This window comes from Ischnura elegans, chromosome 6 (assembly GCF_921293095.1).
Source record: "Ischnura elegans chromosome 6, ioIscEleg1.1, whole genome shotgun sequence".
In the NCBI taxonomy this organism is placed as follows: domain Eukaryota; kingdom Metazoa; phylum Arthropoda; class Insecta; order Odonata; family Coenagrionidae; genus Ischnura; species Ischnura elegans.
The window spans coordinates 123,218,621-123,242,697 of record NC_060251.1 but is presented as its reverse complement, the minus strand read 5'-3'; the positions used below and the strand labels follow the sequence as shown (position 1 = coordinate 123,242,697).

Here is a 24,077-nt window from a genome sequence, read left to right as displayed (position 1 = left end):
CATTTCCCAAGATCCGGTAACCCCACCCATTCAGCACTAGCTCTGAGGCTTTCCTCTTCTTCGAAATAAAAAAAGGTCACAGCTCGCGCAGGGATCATATTACGAAGACCTTAGCTTCGAAAAAATACCAAGATACACGAGAACAATAGAAAAGTATTTTTTCCCGAAAACATATATCAAGTTACAATTTATGAGTGGTGCTATAAATCTTTATTGTTACAGTCCCAGACGAAGGGATATTTTCTCAGGATATTTGGTTTCTTCCTGATAGCAATTCCAATTCATCTTCTTATCTCGTGAGAACTTCCGAAAATGGACTGAAAATAATTGAAGAAAATCCGGTGGAGAAGAGCTTGTATTTTGCAAAATGCCTCAGATTGTCAGCTAGCACTTGGCAGCAGTAGTGGGGGTAAAGCGATGTTATTTGAATTAATTATATGCCCAATTGTTTCCATAAAATTAAAATATTCCATTAATCAGCTCAATTCCTGTTCGAATCCTTTAAAGGAAATCAAAATTACTCCCCAAAATCTTGTGTTGCCTTCTGCACATGCAACCGAGTCAAACATTCCAGCATTCATCGTTTAGTATTCGAGGTATTCGAATATTCGAGCAATGATTTAATATTCGAATTCGAGAAATCTGCTATTCGACCCATCTCTAGTAAGAACCCTTAAGGAGAGAAGCAGCAAGGATTGAAGAATATGTAAGAGGAGATGTTGCAATCTCTCAGGGAAGGAGCCGATGGCAGCACTTCAAAGTAACATTGATATTTTGTCTGAGCAATGTGCAACAATGAGTGGCAGGAGCCGAGATAAATAAGTTAAATTTATACTTTGAAAACATTAAGGAAGAAAATATGGAGTAAATAAATGCAAAGTAAGTGACCTTGAGGTCTCTTGCAACCAACTCGAGCAGAAGCTGTTAAGAAACTCAATCGAAATTCGGGGTATTCCTCTCAAACTGGAGGACCCCTGCAGTCTGGTGAGGGACATTGGAGCAGCCCTTGGAATCTCTGTTAGGTATGACGACAAACAGGAAAGATTTTTCTTCCAAAATGCCCACTGACTTCAGTATGGAGAGTAGAATTGAATGATTAATTCAATGAAAGCCTTTGCTTAGATCAAATAAAACACCAGAGGCTAATTTGTGCTCCTGAAAAGCTGCACATTGCTGGTGTAATAACTGAAACATGGCTGTACTCATAGATCTGCATTCATAGAAACTTAAGAGGTAACTCATTACACATTACAATGGTAAAAGAGTTTTTCAAATATCTTAGCAGACAGTACAAATAGAATAGGTCAGTAGTACGCTGAGTCATTCAGAGAGCCCTTCTTATGGATTGGTGTAATTTCATAATTTATTAATTAATGGGCTGAAGCCCAATTACAAAGCTTAAAATTCTTTATAAAATGCTATAAGATTTCACAACAATGACAATAGTATACATATTAAATAGGTAATTAAGTATTAAGTAAACATCTTATCTGGTAATCCTTTCAGGTACCTCATTACAGAAGGTAAGGAATCAAAAAATAGGTCCACTTTGAGACATAAATTGCCGTCACGCATTATTTGCTGCAATGGGGAAAAATGGGTATAGTTGCGTGAGTGATGGCTATTGTCAAAAAGGTTGTCACCTCTAGTGGAATAAGAAGGAACTTTCAAGAATATTTCTCTTAGTAGGACAGGGGAATCAACGAGGTTATTTAATAGCTTATACAAGAAAATAATATTAGAGCACTGTCTCCGCTTAAACATGGAAGGAAGATTAAATAGAGGCAAGATAGCAGAATAGCTATAGTCCTTATCAAATAGTCTTAACTTTATCGAAACCATACGAACAAACTTCCTTTGGATAGACTCAATAGTATTAATGTGAGATACATAGTAAGGAGACCATACGACAGAACAGTAATCACAGTTAGATCTAACTAAAGATGTGTAAAGCACTTTATAAATTTCAATACTATTAAAGTTTTTTCCAAATCTTGAAATAAGGCCAAGACCTCTAAACGATTTTGCCTGTATATAATTGAGATGTTGTGTAAAGTTGAGGTTGAAATCAAATATTACTCCTAAGTAGAGATGGGTCGAATAGCAGATTTCTCGAATTCGAATATCGAATTCGAATATTAAATCATTGCTCGAATATTCGAATACCTCGAATTTCGAATACCTCGAATACTAAATGATGAATGCTGGAATGTTTGACTCGGTTGCCTATGCAGCAGGCAACACAAGATTTTGGGGAGTAATTTTGATTTCCTTTAAATGATTCGAACAGGAATTTAGCTGATTAATGAATATTTTAATTTTATGGAAACAATTGGGCATATAATTAATTCAACTAACATCGCTTTACCCCCACTTCTGCTGCCAAGTGCTGGCTGACAATCTGAGGCATTTTGCAAAATACAAGCTCTTTTCCACCGGATTTTCTTCAATTATTTTCAGTCCATCTTTGGGAGTTCTCACGAGATAAGAAGATGAATTTGAATTGCTATCAGGGAGAAACCAAATATTCTGAGAAAATATCCCTTTGTCTGGGACTGTAACAATAAAGATTTATCGCACCACTCATTAATTGTAACTTGATATATGCGTTCGGAAAAAAATACCGCATCAACTTCCGAGAAGCTCTGCTGCTCATATCGAGTTTCGCCAGAATGCTAAGTCTCCGTCGTATTTTGACATTTATTTCTTTGCGTAAAATGCTTAAATAAACTCAGAAATACGTCGTGTTTGGTCTCATTCTTTTTTAAATTACGCGCACATTACTAATATTTCAATTCAATAGAGGTGTAACATCAATTGACGAAAGTCATTCTTAGACACCTTTTGTGCTAATAGATGACTCATGCAGCGGTTGACTCCCACAGAAATGGGGAACTTCGAAGCTGGTAGGAAAAAAAGGTCAGTGGGGAAGAAAAGGGAGGGCCGGAAACACGTTTCTATTGTTCTCGTGTAACTTGGTATTTTTTCGAAGCTAAGGTCTTCGTAATATGATCCCTGCGCGAGCTGTGACCTTTTTTTATTTCGAAGAAGAGGAAAGCCTCAGAGGGGGGGCTAGTGCTGAATGGAGAGGGATACCGGATCTTGGGAAATGCGCTAATGTAAGTATCCCACGGTACTCACACAGCAGTTGACCTCCAGAAATGGGGAACTTCGAAGCAGGTAGCCAGAAAAAGGTCAGTGGGCGAGAAAAGGGGGGAGGGCGTGAAACACGTTTTTATTGTTCTCGTAACTCGATATTTTTTTCGAAGCAGGGGTCTCCGTAATGCGATCCCTGCGCGAGCTGGGACCTTTTGTTTGATTTCGGAGAAAAGGAAAGCGTCAGAGTGGGCGAGGCGAGTGCTGAATGGAGGGGGATAGCGGATCGTGGGAAATGCCCTGAGGTTGCTATCCCACCGTACTGAGGTTCTCCTGGTGGGGGGAATCGGGGATTTTCGCATTTTTCACCCAACCATTTTCGGTTCCCCTCGTCGAACTCTTTTCACCGCTAAAATCCACGAATTTGATGTAATTCGTCAACTTGCGTAAAACGGCGCTAAATAACTACAGTTCTCTACATTTTTCCGAGTCAACTACCAACGACGTGCGTGCGACAGTGTATGACGCGAAATTCAAAGTATTCGAGGTATTCGAGGCGGTACTTTTCGCATAACTATTCGAAACCTCGAATATCGAATACTTTCTAATATTCGAGGTATTCGAGTATTCGCGGATACTATTCGCACATCTCTACTCCTAAGTCTTTTACATGGGATAGTTGTGGCAGAGTAATTCCATTTAATTTGTATTGAAATTGTAATGGCTTTTTTTTTCCTGTGGAAGGAGATAGTATTGCACTTTTTAATGTTCAAATCCAAGTACATAGTTAATTTTACACCATTTTTCAAGCCTTTGTAGGCTGTTTTGTAAAGAAACAAAGTCTATTTCAGAAAATATGGTTTGGAAAATCTTTAGGTCATCTGCATAAAGTAGAAAAGAAACTGGGTCAAGAACATCTTTGATATCATTTATAAACACATTGAAAAGCATCAGACCCAAATGAGAGCCTTGAGGAACTCCAGAGGTAGGATAAAAAATTCTTGATTTTGAGGAGTTAATATTAACCACAAGTGATCTATTAGATAAATAGCTTTCGAGCCAGGTATTTAGTGTGCCTGTAAAGCCAAGTGACTTTTATTTCACAAGGAGAACTTCATGATTGACTGAGTCAAATGCTTTCGAGAAATCAGTATAGATGACATCTATTTGAGTACCATTTTCCATAGCTTTCAATAAATGGTTTTGAAAAGTTAGAAGATTAGTCAAAGTAGAGCGACCTTTAATGAAACCATGTTGCTCTGGAATGATAATGCAGATTCAAAAACTTTCGCTAATACTGATAGTTTGGCAATAGGGCGATAATTAGAAATAACATTTCTTTTACCCTCTTTATGCACAGGTATTATGTAAGTTGACTTTAGGGAGTCTGGGAAGATGCCACTACTGAGGGGTTTGTTAAAAAGTATGAATAGTGGATATAATAATGGGGATTGACACATCTTCAAAAATAGGGGAGGAAGCTCATCAGGTCCAGATCCTTTGTTTAGATCAAGATTACCAAGTTTATGTTCAATTTCATTAACTGAAATCATTAACGAAGCTATAGTAAAAGAAGAATGTAATGAGTAGTCTGGAATAGGAGCATTATCATGTTTTCTATACACAGATGAAAAATATTTAGCAAATGAATTGGCTATCCCTTCATTCGAATCAGCAATTTGGTCTTGTAAACACATTACATTTGGTAATCTATCAGTACGTCTTATTGCATTTACATGATACCAAAAGCGCTTATCGTTACCAGGAATTGATGCCTCCAATTGAGACATATAACTGTTGTGACAGATTTTAATCAATTTCGCACATTCAGACCTAATTTCTGAAAATCGTACATAATCACAATGTAAACCAGTTTGTTTATAAAGTTTATGAAGTGACTTTTTTAAACAGATCCTTTTTCTTAATTCATAGCTAAACCAATGGCGATATTTGCCGGACTTAATAGTTGTAATTGGGGTAAACTGTTGTAGACCTTGATATATAATTGAGTAAAAATGATCAAAAGCCTCATTAGTAGAGAGCTTTTCAAGTTCACTGCACCAATTAACATTCAGTAAATAATTGTTCAATGAGACAAAATCACATTTCTTGAAGTTATACTTAGACACAACAAAGTCCATATTCTTCATGTGACTCTTAAGAGTACAGGAAATATTAAGTGCAGGATGGTAGAGGTCACAACTAAGAAGAGAGCAGTATTCCTGGGAAGTTGTCACTGAACATATGTTGGTAAAAATTAAATCAAGTAGTTTACCATATGTGTTGTGCATGGCATTCACCTGCTTAAGATGTAGATAGTGTAAGGTATTTGATAGGGTTCTGACAGATGGAGTTAGTATTGTTGTAGTTATTAAATCATTAGATTCCAGAAAATCCCAGGACACAATCTGCGGTAAATTAAAATCACCCTGGTTGATTAATTATTATTATATTTTCTCCTTTTTCTTGACCTTATTTTTACATCAAAATTAATGGTAACCTAGGTTGTTTCAATACCGTAGAAACCAAATATCAATAAATGTATTCAAAGTTTAGAGGTATGTCAAAATTTTTTGTATAATCCATTCTGTTCATATATATATGTTTATATATATTTCTATTAATTATATTGTTTATATAAAAAAAGGCACGATTGCTCCTTTTTTATGTATATATATTGTATATTGCCTAATTCTCTGCATTTTATATTGTTTCATAATTTTTTTCTAACATAGCCCTGAAGATGTTTTTAAAATAAAACGAAACGTTGGCTGCTAACTTTTAATTTATTGACCTAAACTCCAGGAAACATCATTTTATATATTAAAATCACCCAGTAACAATATTTCAGAATATTTATCAGAATCAGCGATATTTTCTAACGTTTCACAGTATGTTTGATAGCTATCACATAACGAATTTGGAGGAAAGTAAGAGTTGGCTATCAGGACTTTAGATCGAGTAGAACAGATTGAAACAAACACAGACTCAATAGTGGGATCACATTCTAATACATTGCACACAAACTTGGATTTCACCTCTATCAGAACGCCACCACCACTCTTCTTCTCACTTGAATACATGTTACAATCACAATGGAAGCATATTTGAAAAGCTTCAGGAAGACTCCAGAGCATATGGAGGTACGCATTAAATTTATCAGAAAGGGGGCCAAAGGCAAAGACTTTGGTGGCATGCTCAATAATAGACATGGGTATTGTTATTTGTAATCTTATAATTGTAATATCTACGCAGAGACACCAAGTGTTATGAAGGTGAACTATCTTCCTCTTTGTATGTTTTTTGTTTTGCTTGTATTTTCCGGTTGTTGTTGTTCATCCGTGATCGCGAATAGACGTGTGAAATTAATATCCGTCTTATTTATTTCCAATCCTGATCCGTTCCTACAGGTTATGAGCCCAGAACGATTAATTCCGAAATAACAGCTTAAGTATTTGTAGCACGGTCTACCTCAGTTGTGTGTTTATCATTCTTCTTACGTGAAAAGTACGCGATGGCCGAGTCACATGGCGCGAGCGGTGGCTTGCCGGCTATTGAAAAGCTTGAAAAGCGTGAGAATTTTTGTGATTGGAAATTCGCGATGAAAATGTATCTTATACATGAGGACCTTTGGTCTTGTATTGAGGGATACGATGCGGAAGACAAAACCAGCCCACAAATGAGAGCACGGCGAGATCAGAAGGCCCACGCTAAAATTTGCTTAATGGTCAAGCCGTGTGCCTTCTCTCATGTAAGGTCAACGAAAACAGCCTTAGAAGCTTGGGAGAGCTTGTCAGCAGCCTTTGAAGACAAGGGCCTTAATCTACGCTTGCGATTATTGCGGTCCTTGTGCTCGGTGAAGTTGACGAACTTCTCCTCCATGGAGGACTACGTGAACGAGGTGATGTCCCTATCCCAGAAGCTTGCAGCGGTGGACAAGGCTGTGGACGACGAGTTCCTTGGTGCAATTATGTTGCAGGGGCTCCCGGAAGAGTATGAGCTGATGGTGATGGCTCTGGAAAGCTCTGGGGCCGAAATATCGAGTGACTTCGTGAAGTCGAAGCTGCTACAAGACGACAAGTGGGGCAGTGAAAAGCTAAGTGGTCAATCTGCTCTAGTTTCCAGGGCTGGCAAAAAATCGAAGCCCAAAATAGTGAAGTGCTGGGGCTGTGGTGAAGTTGGGCATGTCAAGCCGGCGTGTCCAAAGAGGGTTAACGCCAGTGAAAAATCAACGCCCGGGTCATCGAAATCTGGCTGGAAAACTAAGGACAAAGCACTGTTCTTTGCTCTTGGGGTCAGTACAAAGTCGGATGAATGGTATGTTGATTCTGGTGCCACCGCGCACATGACTGCACGAAAAGATTGGCTGTGTAATTTTAAAGGGGATGTTAATGCGCAAGTGACTGTAGCTAATGACGATAAAGTATCTGCCAATGGTATTGGTGATGTGGAAGTGAAACTACATGGTAATGATCATTTTACAACAATTTCCGATGTTATTTACGTCCCTGATTTGAGTATTAATTTGTTGTCTGTAAGCAAATTAGTTTCTAAAGGGTACATTGTGATTTTTGATCGTGAAGGTTGCAAAATATTAGATGATGATTGTAAAATTCATGGTAATGTTGTTGTAACGGCATCACAATTTGGTGGGATACATCGCCTCAATGTAGTAGAGGAAAGGGCTAATGTCACTGTTAAAAGTGAATCTCAATCCTTGTGGCATAAAAGACTGGGTCACTTAAATAGGATTAGTATGGATTTGTTGCAAAATGGAATGGCTACTGGTATCTCCTTTGTTGACGATGTAAAAGCTCAATGTATTCCATGTGTTCAAGGTAAAATGTGCAAAAAGCCCTTCAGGCCATCAAAGCATAAGAGGGCCAGGGAAAAACTGGAATTGTTGCACTCAGATCTATGTGGGCCAATGGATGTACCATCACGGAATGGAGCAAAATACATGCTCACATTTGTAGATGATTACACCCAAAAAATTTTTGCTTTTTTCTTGCATTCTAAAGGTTTGGTCAGAAAAACCTTTGAGGAGTTCAAATTGCAAGTGGAGAATGAGACTGGCCTGAGAATTAAGTGTGTCCGTTCTGACAATGGGGGGGAGTATGTAAATGGTGATTTTCAAAACTTCCTTCGAATGAGCGGTATCAAGCATCAGCTGACTATTCCCTACAATCCGCAACAAAATGGGTTGGCTGAAAGGGTCAATAAGACAGTGATGGAAAAGGTGAGGTGCATGATTTTTGAGTCGAAGTGTGACAAGAGAATGTGGGCAGAAGCTGCTAACATGGCTGTTTATTTAAAGAACAGATCCCCCCACAAGGTTATCACTGACATGACTAATTTCCCTTATCAGAACCTTGTTGGTTCACTCTTGTATATATCTGTGTGCTCAAGGCCCGACATAATGTTTGCTGTGAATTACTTGAGCAGATTCAATGTTTCGCATGGTAAAGAACACTGGGAGTATGCCAAGAGAGTGTTGCGCTACTTAAAAGGGACTATTGATTTTGGACTTGTGTACATACAGACTAAACAGAAGTGACATAAGTGGGTATGTTGATGCAGACTGGGCAGGTGATGTGAGTGACAGAAAATCTTATACCGGGTATGTGTTTATGTACGCTGGTGCTGCTGTGTCGTGGGAGTGTAGGAAGCAGCGGACTGTTGCTCTCTCGAGCACTGAGGCTGAGTATATGGCCATATCAGATGCTGCAAAAGAAGCAGTGTACTTAAAGGGATTGGTTGGAGAACTGCTAGGGAACTGTGGGGCCATAAATGTATATAATGACAACCAAAGTGCCCAAAAGATTGCCTCAAGTCCTGTGTTCCACAATAGAACAAAGCATATAGATGTGAGGCATCATTTAGTGAGGGAGGTGGTATCAAGTGAAGTGATAAATTTACTGTATCTTCCCACGAATGAGATGATAGCTGATGTTATGACAAAGGGACTTCACAGTCCAAAACACATTTTTTGTGTTGAAGGTCTTGGTTTGAATTAATCAATATTGTTGTGCTTGGACAAATTGAACATACTCTTGGTTGTAGTACAATTAAGCTGGTACAATTATTAGATTATAGGGGTGTGTTATTCGTAATCTTATAATTGTAATATCTACGCAGAGACACCAAGTGTTATGAAGGTGAACTATCTTCCTCTTTGTATGTTTTTTGTTTTGCTTGTATTTCCCGGTTGTCGTTGTTCATCCGTGATCGCGAATAGACGTGTGAAATTAATATCCGTCTTATTTATTTCCAATCCTGATCCGTTCCTACAGGTATACCATCACAACCTGCTGACCAACTATTTTTGAAGGATTAAACAATGTGAATAATTTCAGGTTGTGTGCTTGGGAAGAGAAAAATGCTCTCTGTTTGGGGTTGACTACTTTGATGTCAATTATGGACTTCAGGGTTGAGGGTGAGTAACAGAATTGTTTATTGAAGCTGTCTGCAGTGATTGATGGATCAAAACAAGGAGTGCCACTGAAGAAGATCGGAGAGGGGGTCAGGGTTCCATTGGAAGATTTTGCATTCTCTTTGATGCCTTTTCAAGAGGCCTTTATGATGCAGTTAGAATTTTTAATGTAAGTCTCAATTTCAATCCCTTGTTCATTGTTTACCCTGAATTTAAGGTCTTTTTTGCTACTTGGTGATAAAAAGTGATAAAAATGAGTTGATTCTCAGTTACAGAGTAGAGATTGCATACATTAGCATCACTGTTAAGAATATTCTCAGATTATATCTTTTTCTTTAGGTGAAAGACACATATTCAGTGGAAAGGCCGCTGATTATAGCTAACCCATAGGGATGAAAGAACAGCTATAAAACCCCTGATCATACTGATACATATATGTGCAAACCCTTACTCTCTCTGATAATACCTGGGCAATCATTCCTATGCTTGTGAGTTCACTATTGGAGGTGGACGGATCCACAATTTTTTTCTGATACGGATTTGGATGGGATCCTTCCTTGATTTTCAGAGCCGGATCTTTTGGATCAGATATTTTCGGATCCAAATGCATTTTCAAATTCCTGCTATAAAACAATGTAATTATTCAAGTTTATTCTGGGTACATACATTCAAAGGAATGCTTTTTAGAATTCCATACACATTTTTATATTTCTATAAATTAAAAATCATTTTCATAGGCTGCCGAGTTGTTTTTTAAAAACTTCTTTACATGCTCAGGACCTAACTGTTTCGCTTGGGTTTGGAAATGAAAATAGGAAAAATGTTCGGATGAACCACTGACCAATGGCATAGCGAGAGAGGGAAGTGCGGGGGTCCGGACCTCCCAAAATATAAAAAATTACTTTCCTTCATGAAAGGAAACAAAATATTGAAAAATCATGATTTACAACAGATTTCTTTGAAAAACGAAGTTTCTTTTGATTATGAAGGGTGTTAAAATTAGTTTGAAACCCTCTACTTTGTACCCTGTTGTTTGAAAATTCCTCCGCCCCCCTGGATTTGGACCCCCTAACGAAATTCCTAGCAACCCCAATGCCATTGACTGAATTCAAATTTTCCTCACGCACGTTTCCCCCAAATTTTGTCACTTTCTCATTGCATACCAACTTGCATTTCACCTGAAAATGCTTCAGTATGGTGAGGTGGATTTAGCACTTCCTCGCGATAATTCCACGCCATAGTGCATGCACATGGCATACATTGGTTCTCCTTATCTCAATAGAAATGTTTCCACACAATGAAAGACAATTTTATCAGTACATCATTAAATTAAATTGCACCTGCGCAATCAGCAACACAATTAACAGTATTTCAAACAGCATTAACGTGACGTGCGACAAGGTGCCCGACTGCTAAGCATGAGGAAGGGGTGGACAGCAGAAGCGCGTAAAGGAGAGGTGGAGGGGAAGGAGCACGCTCCCTCCATATTTCAATCAACGAGGCTACAAATGAAGGAGTCAAGGACGAACAAGTCAGATCTGGCTTCAGTGACGTTGTTGGCTTCAAAGCGAAGCCGGATGCACAAGTACATACAAGATATACACAGTTGGCTTTTCCAGTTCGTCTCTACTTGTTTGAAGGGTTAATGCTGCGCTTGTTTCTTGAAAAATTGTGCTATTTGGGCAATGTTGCACATTAGTATAGTCTAATTGTAAATAGAAAACTTAGTGGCAATCAATTAGAACTGAAAAATAAACAGAAATATCGTCAGGAATGCATTGTGTTTTGTCTAATCCTTTTTTAAATCTCGTGCATGTCATCTAATTGTCGAAGCTATCGAGACATCTTCAGGCCCAGAAAGTACTCACCTAGCATTTGTCGTCTAGAAACAGAGAATTGAAGCAGATAGGCCAAAAAAGGTCAGTTGGTGAGACAGGGTCCGGATGAAACATGCTTCAATTGTTCTCGTGTAATTTGATATTTTCCTTAGAAAACAATGATTTTCGGTCTGTGTGACTTTGGAAAAAAAACAACAGAGGCACGGGCTGATGGACGGCCGAGGGTGGTTTTCTGAAATCAGCGACGCAGTTACTTTTAACGTGGCTAGTATCCAACGATGCTGAGATTCCTCCGATGATTGTTCAATCTCTTGGGAAGAGTCACACCCTGTGCCGGTCGTATTTTACCTTTTTTATTTTCCATGGCTGAAATTCTCCTACGTAACCTCTGTGAGAGCTTTCTAACAAAACGGTTCATGAGTAAGACAAGAATCGCATGCGACGGCGCATTCCAAGATAGAATCGGAACTCTTTCCACCCTTATTGCACGTGGCATTCACTGAAGCTATTATTTCAAATTTTGGATCCAGATCCAATGTCTTCCGCGACTTTGGATCCGATGTATCCAATGAAAGGCAATATCCGCGGATATTTGGATCCGAGGTTTCCGATACGACCATCCCTAGAGTTTACCATTATTTTCTCAATGAATCAATTCCAAGAATAAAGGAAATATGAACATTAACGTTCAACCATTTAAGTTTATTCATCCACTTTAGACTACCAGAGGTCACAGATGGAAAATGCACGAGGGAGGGAAAAGAAGTTCCACTCTCAAAGGCAAAAGGAGATTTTGGGAGAGACCAGAGTGGGAGCAAAGGAAGGAAGGGTGGTCAAAGAAAGCAAAGAAAGTCCACGCTGCCACTTGTTATAAGCTAAGTACGTACGTGTGTGAGTGGGCATCTCCAAGTGGAGGTTGAAATCCCCCTTCCAATGAGCACATATACTCACATGAGTTGATTTCATCTTGAAGAGCCTGCACCTTTCCACTCTTCTTTACCACTGCAATGTCCTTCCCATCAGCTGAGTCCAGTGCCACACCTGACGGCAACAAATACAGAGCAACAATCACAGATGCACACTTTCACCATTGAGCACCCATTGAGAAAAGAGCACTCTCACACACGGTGAAAGGAAACTCACACAATGGGCCCAGTAACCAGGGCCTTCATGCCTTCAAACTCCTGCCGTACCAAAATTAATGGTTATCACTCCTGCTCAACCACTTTCGTTTTCTGTCTTTTTCCTCTAGACCACTCAAACTTATGCTATCTTGATATGTTCACGGCATTGCCAACATTTACTCAAATCATAATTATAAAAATGTTATCTCTCGGAGAATGTTCGGCTACAAGTTGGGTACAAGTACATTTAAGTTACAGTTGCATGCTGTGAGATATCTCTCAAAATGCCGAGAAAATTTCGAGGTGATAGCTTTAGTGTTGAGCAAGCAATATCTCACAAAGAAAGACTGCTTAAGCAGGAGTGATGGGACCCATATAATGAGCAGCTCACAAAGTAGTGATCAAATGAGCAGGTATGAGCAGATTTAAGGTGGATAATGTGATGGAAATAATATTGGGGCAAAAACACAACACCCTGAGGAGATCCCCCAATATCTACAAAATGATATGTCACTGATACTTCATAGAGTTCATTACACTCTGCCAATGCACTTGCATGGGTGTATCTCAATCGAAAAATAATTAGGAAATTCAGGAAAAAATACAATTGGGAAAATTATTCACCCTCCACGAAGTTAGTTTCTGAAGTACAAATTAGGTGGCTGGAAAAATATTCTCATCAAACATTGAAATCATTCACTTTCATCAATTATTGAAGCTGATATAATTATTATAATCATAACCAAAAATTCAAACAAATGAAATATGGCAATTCAAAACATTCCTCATAAAGACCACACGTCATTTTTAACATGTACATTCATACATATGTATTCCCTAATCAAACAAGGAACCATTAAGCAAATACTGAATTACATACCTGCAGAGTCATAACCACGGTATTCCAACCTTTTCAAGCCATTAATTAGCAGCTCAAGAACCTCCCGCCGTGTTTTTGGAGTCAAGTAATTGAGGTAAGCAAAAATTCCTGGAAAGATGAGCAGAAACAATAGGATCAAAATAATGAAAACTAATCTTAAAAATCCACTGTCAACTAAATATATATATCTGTGCACTACTGGAAAAGCCTCCTCATTTGACATGCGGTAGGAGGCTAAGATCAGAAACAAGGCCCACATCAGTATTATTACAATAATAATTACTGTAATCAGTCTGCTGCTGGGCTATCACCTTAACCAAATGGGTTATTGCAAGCATGGTAATTCAATCCAAAAGGAGCCAACTTCTGATTATTAGCAACTCATGAATTCACTCAATGATAGCCTACTTTGGTAATCAGTAACATAATCACAAAATTTTAAAAGAGTTCATATTTCATTTTTGTAGCACAGTCAGCACAACATGTACAACCAACCTCCCTCCACAGCAGAGCAAAGACCCCTGCCAATTGAGTTTGAGAGGCATAGGCAACGTTTAACAGCGGCCCAACAAGGGGTTTATTTGGGGGAAAAAACCCCACCCAGCCTTCAGAGAAATTTTGGAGTTTAATCCATTTTACTTAATTAGATTAATATTACATACAGAATAGTGTAAATATTAATAAAATATCCCTCACAGGGCCGTAAAACTCATAGTAGAAACTATTCGATATTCGAGATCTCGAATAGTTATGCCAAAGGTACCGTCTCGAATACCTCGAATACTTTGATTTCGCGTCATACACTGTCGCACACACGTCGTTGGTAGTTGACTCGGAAAAATGAAGAGAACTCTAGTCGTTTAGTGCATGCAGCGCCGTTTTAGGCAAGCTGACTAACTACATCAAATTCGCGGGTTTGAGCAGTGAAAAGAGTTGGGCGTGGGGAACCGAAATTGATCCGGTGAAAAAAATCCGAAAATCCCAGGTGTCCCCCATCAGGAGAACTTCAGTGCCGTGGGATAGCAACATTTGCGCATTTCCCACGATCCGTTATCCCCCTCCATTCAGCATTCACCCCACCCAATCTGACGATTTCCTCTTCTCCGAAATCCAACAAAAGGTCCCAGCTCGTGCAGGGATCGTATTACGAAGACCTTAGCTTCGAAAAAAATATCAAGTTACCGGAAAATAATAGAATCGCGTTTCACCCTAAGAGATGAAACTACCATAGGGAGAAACTCAGAGCCTTGGGATAGTGACATTGGCGCATTTCCCACGATCTGCTATCCCCCTCCATTCAGCGTTCGGCCCACCCCCACCGACGATTCCTCTTCTACGAAATCAAACAAAAGATCCCCAACTCGCGCAGGGATCGTATTACGAAAAACTTAGCTTCGAAAAAAATATCAAGTTACACGAGAACAATAAAAACTTGTCTCACGCCCCCCCCCCCCCCCTCTACTCCATTTCTGGAGGTCAACTGCTGCATGAGTCATCTACTATCCCAAAAGTTGTCTAACAATGACTTTCGGCAATTGATATTACACTTTTATAGGATTGAAATATTAGTAATGTGCGTGTAATTTAAAAAAGAATGAGACAAAACACGACGTATTTCTGACTTTACTTGAGCATTTTACGCAGGAAAATAAATGCCGGAAAGACGAAGAAATACGACGGAGGCTTAGCATTTTGGCGTAATGCTCAAATAGGGTGCCATCCTATTATTATTTTATTGCCTAAATAGAATTATTAATACTCCTGGAGTACATATTTAGCGCTTTTAGAATTTTATAAGACGATATATATTTTTCGCGATTAAATTAGAAGCGAAAATTTTCAAGCGCGCGAAAACGCGACGGGTTAGTATGAATGCCGGGAAAAACTCCGCGTGACGTCGTTCTGCTTACCGCTGCCGCGAGTGAGGTGACCTTGGGGCGAGGCTCTGAGCGCTGATATGACGCAGGGTGCTGGCAGGTAGCTGAGTATCATGCTCGCTGGTAGCGCTTGGCTTGAATAAGGATTATTAATACCTTTTCAAACGAAGAAAACTTTCTGACCTTAGCCAGTTTCAATTAGTGATTATGAAGACATGTTTCCCTGAGCTCTGCGCCTCGTGCATGCAATGGTAACCTCAGATGATGTAAAACTCCTATCCTCTCGTGTAGAAACTAGGTGCCTGTGATGTCACGTGAAGTGGCATCGCATGGGCGTCAACCTGGCCTTTTTCAAATGAGGATAAAATTGACCATTGCCATTCGCATAAACCGGTATTTCTAAAACCACATAATTTATATATTATGAATACACTTATGGTGGGTAACGAATCACAATCAATGCCTTTCGTTTTCTTTAATGAAGGAAACTACTCTATTGTTTACATAACATTAAAATATTCCATTAATCAGCTAAGTTCCTGTTTGAATCCTTTAAAGGAAATCACAATTACTCACCAAAATCTTGGGTTTCCTGCTGCATAGGCGACCTAGTCAAACATTCCCACATTCATCGTTTAGTATTCGAGGTATACGAAATTCGAGGTATTCGAATATTCGAGCAATGATTTGATATTCGAATTCGATATTCGAGTTCGAGAAATCTGCTATTCGACCCATCCCTACCAAGTAACCTTAAAATATTTCATAGTTAATATAAAATAATGTGACGAAAAAGTGTCAGTATGTAGATGAAAGCTATTTTCAAAAATACTGCAGGGGATATCTTCATAAAAGAAGCAGGGATGCAACTGCATGGCCTATTTATAAAAAACAAAAATTGAACTAATGATCTCCTCCAATTGTAATATGTGACAGGCATGGATTGATTAAATGTATAGAAGATGTCTTTTCCATTTTGGAATTATGTACTTGTATGCATGAAGTTGCTTGCTCTCTGTACTGACAGGGTTGAGGGTATCTAGTCCACCTGGCTATTTCAAGCTCACAAGGTGTAAAAGTAGCAGTGGTGTAAATGGTAATCGGGGAGATCAATAACCTCCAATGGCTAACAATATTCACAAGTATTATTAGTTCCAATGTAAACCTTTAAAGCACTACAGTTTTTTGATATACATATGTATGTATGAAGTACAATTCAGCAAGAGGAGCATAATACATATGTACCGACTTTCAAATGAAGCGATTTCAAAAAGAAAAACTAGTACCTACAAAGCAATACAACCAAAGCCAAGAGAGCCATGCATGGATTTGCTACGGGCACAATAAAATGTGCTTTTGAAGCTGTCAAAACATTGAAAAATTAATGTTAAGAAGGCAATCGATGACTTCTAAAGGAAAACAAGGAAGAATGATTTTGTAATGAAGTTAAGATTTGAAAAAGAACTGCATGAACACAATAAATATGGTGTATTACTGTAACAAGTTTTATTATAAAATACAACAACCTGTGTTCTTATAAGTACTATTGTTCACAAATTATGTAATTTTCACCACATTATGAAGACAATTCAGTCACTAAATAGCGTTTTGTAAGAGCAGTTTCATTTAGATTATTATAAGGTGCGAGACGACGAGGGTCGCCTCGAACGGACTTCCTCTGAGACCCAGCCATTAAGCACGTTCCTGCTGTCATCGGAAGAGTCGCTTGACAAACTTGAGTCCTTTCGATGACTCCAGGGCGTGGGCTTGTGGCCGCTAGGGTCGGCAGTTGGTGTTGTGCAGCGAAACAAGGTGTATGGCTTGGGACTGAATAAAGGAAGTTGCTTGTGTGAGAGAATTTGGACTTGTTCCCTGCTTTGTTTCCCCCGAACCCCTTTACCGTCGGCGAAGACGACTTACATTTGGTGTCAGAAGTGGGATGAAAGAGCTTTGGACGCGTTTTTAAACGGCCTGCCGGGCAGAGTGGGGGAACATACGCGTCTCGCGATGCCGGAAACCTTCGACGCAGCCGTTAATGTGGCCGTGCGTATACGCGAGGCAGAGAGGAGGGCTCATCCGGAGACGGAAGAGAGAAACGTTTTCACGATGCGTGAGGGAGTCTGTCATGCTTGTGGGCAACCCGGACACTTTGCGAGAGAGTGTGCAAACAGGGGTGGAATGCGGTGTTTTAACTGCGGTGGACAGGGACATTGGGCGAGGAATTGCCGAGTGGGGGGGCGGATGCGCGTCGGGGGGCGCGTTGAGCCGTCTTTAAACGTTTCCGGGGCCGAGCAGGCCGCCCGCCAAGGCCCTCGGTAAAGACTTTGGTTCCATGTGTGCACCGTGAAGGGGGAATGGAAGACTTAGCGGTGATTGTCACGTGTGAATATAAGAGGCGGCGTATGTTAGTGGACACTGGGGCCCAGGCGAGCCTAGTGACTAAGGGTGCGATTCATAGACGGCACTTTAGGCTAAAGTATACTTTAGCCGGGCTAAAGTCTGCTTTTTCCGTTTCATAAACGCCACTTTAGAGGAAAAATGGCCGAATCGTCACTTTACCGTAAAGTGCCCAACCGGAGCTCACATTAGGGCTAAAGTGTCCTTTACGGATGAATAAATATGGCTGCACCGGCTGTTATTGAAGTTGAAATATGAAGATATTTGGGTTACGGAAATGAATATGAACTAATTTTTTGGTGAGAACACAGCAGCAAACTGGCGCGTTTCAAGAAATAACCAGACAAGTAATATATGTCTTTTCCCTGAATATATATCGAGTCGGTATTGATGGAGATGACCCAATTCTTATATTTTGAAGTTTAACTCTATCGGTCGTGTGATAATTACAACACAGTAAGTGGTTGAACAGGTTGGCATAATTTATGTTGATTTTATATACAAGTTAATTGTTAAGTTCTTAGGTTATTTATACGTTCATATTCTAGAATTTTCCTTAAAGACACTTGAATATGATAGCAAAATTCTGTTTACATTGGCGTCAATAGCCTTCGTAAACAAAGACTTGATTTTCATATCGTTTGGCCAGCCAAATACTAGTTTCTACACCTTGCATTGCATTTTAAGCGTTTTCATTCAATATTTGCTTAATGTACTCTTTCCGTATGCCTCCATATCACGCTTAACATGTTTCTGTGATTGTGAAACTAGAGTCGAGTTTCTGTTTCGTTTTTCGACTATGCATTTGCATGTTTACAATGATGATATAAGATCTCGTCATGAAAGGCAGCAATAAAAAGTAAAACGTACTTTCCTTCATAGCCATATTATCAGCAGCAAAGCAATGTTTTCTCGAGGATGTAGGATTGTTATGAAATGTTATTTACACAGCATCACAGACTTCACTGACATTTTTACTGCAAAATTCGTGAATGGATACTCGGGTTAGGTATTCACATATGTCGAGGCATCTTTTAAAGTAGACAAAGAGATATTTATTGATATAAGTCCATTCTCACATTCAACATGTTTCATTGCGTGGCCATTCATTCATTGGTTTTGATGATATAGATATTCTTGACTGTACATTCTCGTCCATTTCTCTAGAATATATAACCCCTTAGGTCAACATTCCAAGAATTAAAATATTGGTAAGCACAAAAGAATTCAACAAACACCCATACCTCATTCAAAATATGCGTCCAACTGAGACAACCACTGATCGGTAAATCTTCAAATTAATTGGTAGTTTCAAGTTAACGCGAGAGAATTTCACCCACCTTCAATGCACGTACACCATCAAACTTCGACTAACATGTAGTCCAAACAACCGTATGCAGTTAATCATAGAAAATGATCATAAAATGACGTGAAAATATCAGCATTTGAATATTTACTTCGCTGGGAACATCGAAGGGCATTACCATGCACGAAGCTAATTAAAAGTGAGCTTTTATTCAGCCAACTCAGTCATTAACGTACAAAAAAGCTAGTGGGGAAAAGCTTTCAATGACGCAGTATTCATTTACATTTGCACATAATATGAGAAAACGAGAAAATACAGCATAATACATCTTAGCAAAATAAAACACGAAAACCCAGTCGCCAGAAACATGTAAACAAGTACGCATTTAATATCGTGTATCATCTTTTTCTTCACTTTTTCGCAGCGTTCATTGCCAACACTCAAAAATTTCAATGCATGATCGAGACTTTAGGAGCCAAAGTTCCACTTTATAAAGTGAGATCCTTGGGACGACTCTGAAACGAACTTTAGCTAAAGTCTCACTTTACCGTAAAGAGAGACTTCGTAAAGTGAGCAATTTCAGTGTCGTCTATGAATCGCACCCTAAGGAGTGCTGTGGGGGGCAAGTTCTACGTAAGTCTCGTTTTAGGATAAAGGGTCTGACGGGTAGATGTATTTGGAATTACGGAGAGGTAGTGCTTCCGGTATGGTTCGGAAGCGATGTGCATAATCTTCGGGCCCAAGTAGTGGACACTTTGGGCGGGTATGAAGGCCTTATTGGTATTGACTTCCTTCGTGAAACGGGGGCCGTTATTGACGTGAAAAAGGGGGAACTCTCAATTGGGGGGTCAATAATTCCCTTGACCGAGAGAGGAAGAGCGAGATCCGGGGAATTCGCACCGCGGTCGGAGGAGGCATTTGGAGAGGGGCCGCGATGTGCGGTGACATCTGTGAGAGGATTTACGACGGGGGGCGTGGCTTCCACCGCCAGAGGGGGCGGGCCCGGAATCATGTCATGGGAACGACCGAGGGACGCGTCGACGGCCGGCCCGGAAGGGAAGCCAGAGGTCGCCGAGAGAAATTTCGACAGCCCTGGGGCGGGAAAACCAAGGAGGAGAGCAAGGCGGCAGCGCGGAAGGAAGCGGCGGAGGGCGGGCGGAATGGCTATCCTGCCGACGGACTCTTCGGTGGGACAGGCGGAGGGGTCGGAGGGGCTGGAGGGGCCTGATTTCGTGGGTCAAGAGGGACCTTGGAGCCGCCGGCCACGTGTGGATGTGCCGGTTCGACTCCCAGCGGCGGAAGTAATCCCAGCCCGTTCATCGAAGCTCGTATCCCTCCCCTTACCCGGGCGGGAGTGGACGGAGGGAGAAGAGTGCGTGCTGGAGCCGGCTCTCGAGATGGAGGAGTGTTTAGTTGCCCGGTGTTTGTGTCGGGTGGACGGGGAAGGAAGCGCGAAGGTGCGCGTGAGTAATTATGGGGAGTCGGCAGTAAATCTATGCAAGGGCACAGTGGTGGCGACAGTGAGCGATGTAGATTTTGTTCCAAATGAAAGATTCTGCGGGGATGATATTGAGGGTGCATGCGATAGGAACGTGCGCTCTGTGGAGAGTACGAGTCTGTGCGAGCTTTCGGATAGTGACATTGAAGGGAAATTGACGCACCTGAATGGGGAGGAAAAAGCTGTTATACGTCCCCTAATAGGAAGGTACAGGCATTTGTTTTCATTAACGGGAACACCCCCTGCGACCCACTTGGTAGAGCACCATATTCCTACAGGTGACGCCCGTCCCATTTACCGGAGACCCTATCGCACTCCGCATCATTTAAAGCCTTTAGTGGAGGATTTTGTGAAGGAACAGTTGGAAGGGGGAATAATATCGCCTAGTCACAGCCCTTGGGCCTCACCCGTTGTGATCGTGCCAAAGAAATCTGAGGACGGAAAGCCTAAGTACCGGTTCTGCATAGACTACCGTGCTTTAAATGCAATTACTAAACCGGATGTATACCCACTTCCAAACATTACGGAAACCTTGGACTATTTGGGGGGGTGCAGGTATTTCTCGACCCTCGATCTAACGGCGGGTTATCACCAAATTCCCATGGCCCCTGAGTCACGCGAGAAGACTGCCTTTATTGTAAATAGCGGATTATACGAATACCAACGTATGCCAATGGGACTAAGAAACGCGCCAAGTGTATTCCAACCTATGATGGACGGAGTCTTCAGGGGAATGACCCCCACAGAGTGCTTGGTGTATCTCGATGACGTTATTGTATTTGCCGGGTCGATTGAAGAGCATGCAGCGCGGTTGGGCCGAGTGTTTGAGAGGCTCGAGTCGGCCAGGTTGTCCTTGAAATTGACAAAATGTCACTTTGCCCTTTCTCAAGTAAGCTATCTAGGCCACATTATCAGCGGAAAGGGTATTCAACCGGACCCAAGTAAGATTTCGGCGGTAATGGACTTCCCCACTCCCAAGACGGTAAAGGAGACACAATCGTTTTTAGGAATGACTAATTATTACCGTCGATTTATTAAAGATTATGCCATCCTCGCTCGCCCGCTTACAATGTTACTGAAAAAGGGAACTGCATTCGTTTGGGCTCCGGAGTGCGACGAAGCAGTGGAAGGGCTAAAACGGGCGTTGACGAGCAGCCCAGTGTTGATATATCCAGATTTCTCCTTGCCTTTCATCATAGCGACGGATGCAAGTAATTTCGCGATAGGTGCCGTCCTATCACAGGTGGTCAATAATGAGGAGCACCCGGTCGCATTCGCATCGAGGCAATTAAAGAAACCGGAAGTGAATTATACGACGACGGTGAAGGAACTTTTGGCCATTACGTGGGCGGTGGGACACTTCCGGTGTAACATCTACGGTCGGAAATTTACCATTTTGACAGACCACGCCGCGCTCACTTGGCTTTTTGGATTAAAAGACCCCAGTAGCAGGTTAATGAGATGGACTTTGAAATTGAGCGAGTACGATTACGAAGTAATTCATAAACCTGGTAAGACCCATGCAAATGCGGATGTCTTAAGCAGGAAGATTCGCCAAGTATCCGTGGAAGAGGTTCTAAATTTTCGGAAGGAGCAGGAAAAAGATCCCGAGAGTATAGAATGGAGAGGAAGAGAGGGATTCATGGTCGATGGGGGTATACTATGGAAGGAAACTATAATGGGAAAAAGAGTAGTAGTGCCTCGCAGCTGCCGGGAGAAAGTGCTCCGTCAGTGCCACGACCATATACTGTCAGGACATTTAGGTGTACAGGCAACAGGAAGTAGGGTTAAAAGGGACTTTTGGTGGCCATCCTATTCGCGAGATGTCAAGAAGCATGTAAAGGGCTGCATTGCATGTAGTCAGAGGAGCCCTTATGGTAGGTGCAAGGCCCCATTACAAGCACTACCAGCAGCGAATAGGCCTTTCGAGTTTATTGCAATAGACATTGTGGGTCCCCTTCCGAAGACAGAGGAGGGTTATAGGTATATCTTGTCGATACTTGATCATTTCTCGAGGTATTTAGTGATGGTACTATTAACAGATCAGAAATCTGAATCCGTTTCAGTGGCACTAGTGAAGCAATGGATACTGAGGTTCGGAGTGCCGGAAACACTTCTTACTGATCAGGGAACTAATTTCATGTCAGAACTTTTTCGACAGGTCTGTAAGTTGTTACGAATAAATCAGTTGAGGACGTCACCCTTCCACCCAGAATGCAACGGGCGAGTGGAGAGAGTTCATAGAACTATTGCGCAGATCCTCAGTCATTATGTCAATGTAAGAAACAACGATTGGGGGCGCCATATTGACTTTGCCGTCGCGAGCTACAACTGTAGTTATCATCGTAGCACAGGTTTCACCCCTCATGAATTGGTATTTGGACGTCAAATGGTATCGCCTTTCCAATGCGTCGAAGATGGCGTGTTAGAGAAAGAGCACCCCGGGGTGTCTGGATTAAGGGACAGATTAAAGGAAATGTGGGAAAAGTGTGCGAATAATGATCGCATAGCAGAAAGGAAACGGAGAGAGGCCGTAAAGGGGAAGGGTAAGCGTTGGCAATACAAGGAAGGAGATTACGTGTTTTAAAGTGATCCCTGTATGAAGGTAGGGCAAGTGAAGAAATTTCATAAACCATGGAAGGGGCCATACCGCATATTAAAAGTGGTGTCGACATGTAACCTAATGTTGGAGCTCCCATTCCGCAACCTATTGGTACACAGGAATCGCGTTAAACCCTATTTTGGCCCCATCCCCCCTCCTAGTTTAGGAACAGCTGATCGCAGGCCAGGCAGGCCGAGGAAGGAGCGGGCATCGCCGCCCTCCCAGCCGCCCGAAGACGCCGTTGTTACTTCTGAGGCCGAATGGGAGAGCGAGGGAGTGGGCGTGGTCGCCCCGGCCGTGGGGTCCGACGACGAGTGGGACACAGCTGAGGAGGAATCATCGTGCAGCACTGAGCCTCCCTACATCCCTCCCCCCCAAGTGCATCCATTGCCGGCCGAACGTTCTCCCTACTACCTCAGATCGTCGGAGCCAAGTGTTGACCCTCCTCGACCGTCAGTGGAGGGGGTGTAATTTGGGCAGTGATGATGGAAGAGGGTGGTGGCTGGAGGAAACGTAGAATCCGAGAGCTATCGCTGTGTCTGGTTTATGTCTCTCATTTGTTTTAATTTTTGTAATTTCTTTTAATTTGGATTATTTTGGGTTTGGGATATGTACTTATTATATCCTGGATGGATTGATTTCTTTGGTTTAATTGCTTCTAGGGAATCTCAATGGTTGATATGGTAATGCGTATTTTATTGTATTAATTTGTTTTGAGCACTGAATACTAATAGTTCTCTTTGTGAATGTTGATTTAGAGGTAGGGGCGAGTCAATAGGCTCGCGCGGATGAAGAGTGATTGGGTATAATTAAGTACACTGGAGGGGATCGTGTGGTTTGACACAAATCAGTGGGCGCGGTGCAGGAGTTGTGAGTGGCGCTGAATAGTGACGTGAACCGGTCCTTGAGGTTTTGCGACTCATGGGACTCCATTAGAATGTGCAACAGACTTAAGACAATAACGGAATTATAATGGACATCATGTTGTTAAAAAATTACATATCTGTAATCACTATTTTTAATTCT

General features: G+C 41.2%; 1 protein-coding gene across 4 annotated transcripts in view; it reads right to left on the bottom strand.

Moving 5' to 3' along the window:
* LOC124160098 (glutamine--fructose-6-phosphate aminotransferase [isomerizing] 2) overlaps nt 1-24,077 on the bottom strand; it is a 157,001-nt gene that overhangs the window by 88,297 nt on the left and 44,627 nt on the right. For all 4 annotated transcript variants that reach the window (XM_046535822.1, XM_046535824.1, XM_046535823.1 and 1 more), the window contains exons 2-3: nt 13,372-13,479; nt 12,319-12,408 (exon numbers count right to left, since the gene is read on the bottom strand). In XM_046535822.1, the coding sequence (XP_046391778.1) occupies nt 12,319-12,408; nt 13,372-13,479 (198 nt within the window). The remainder of the gene's footprint in view (nt 1-12,318; nt 12,409-13,371; nt 13,480-24,077) is intronic.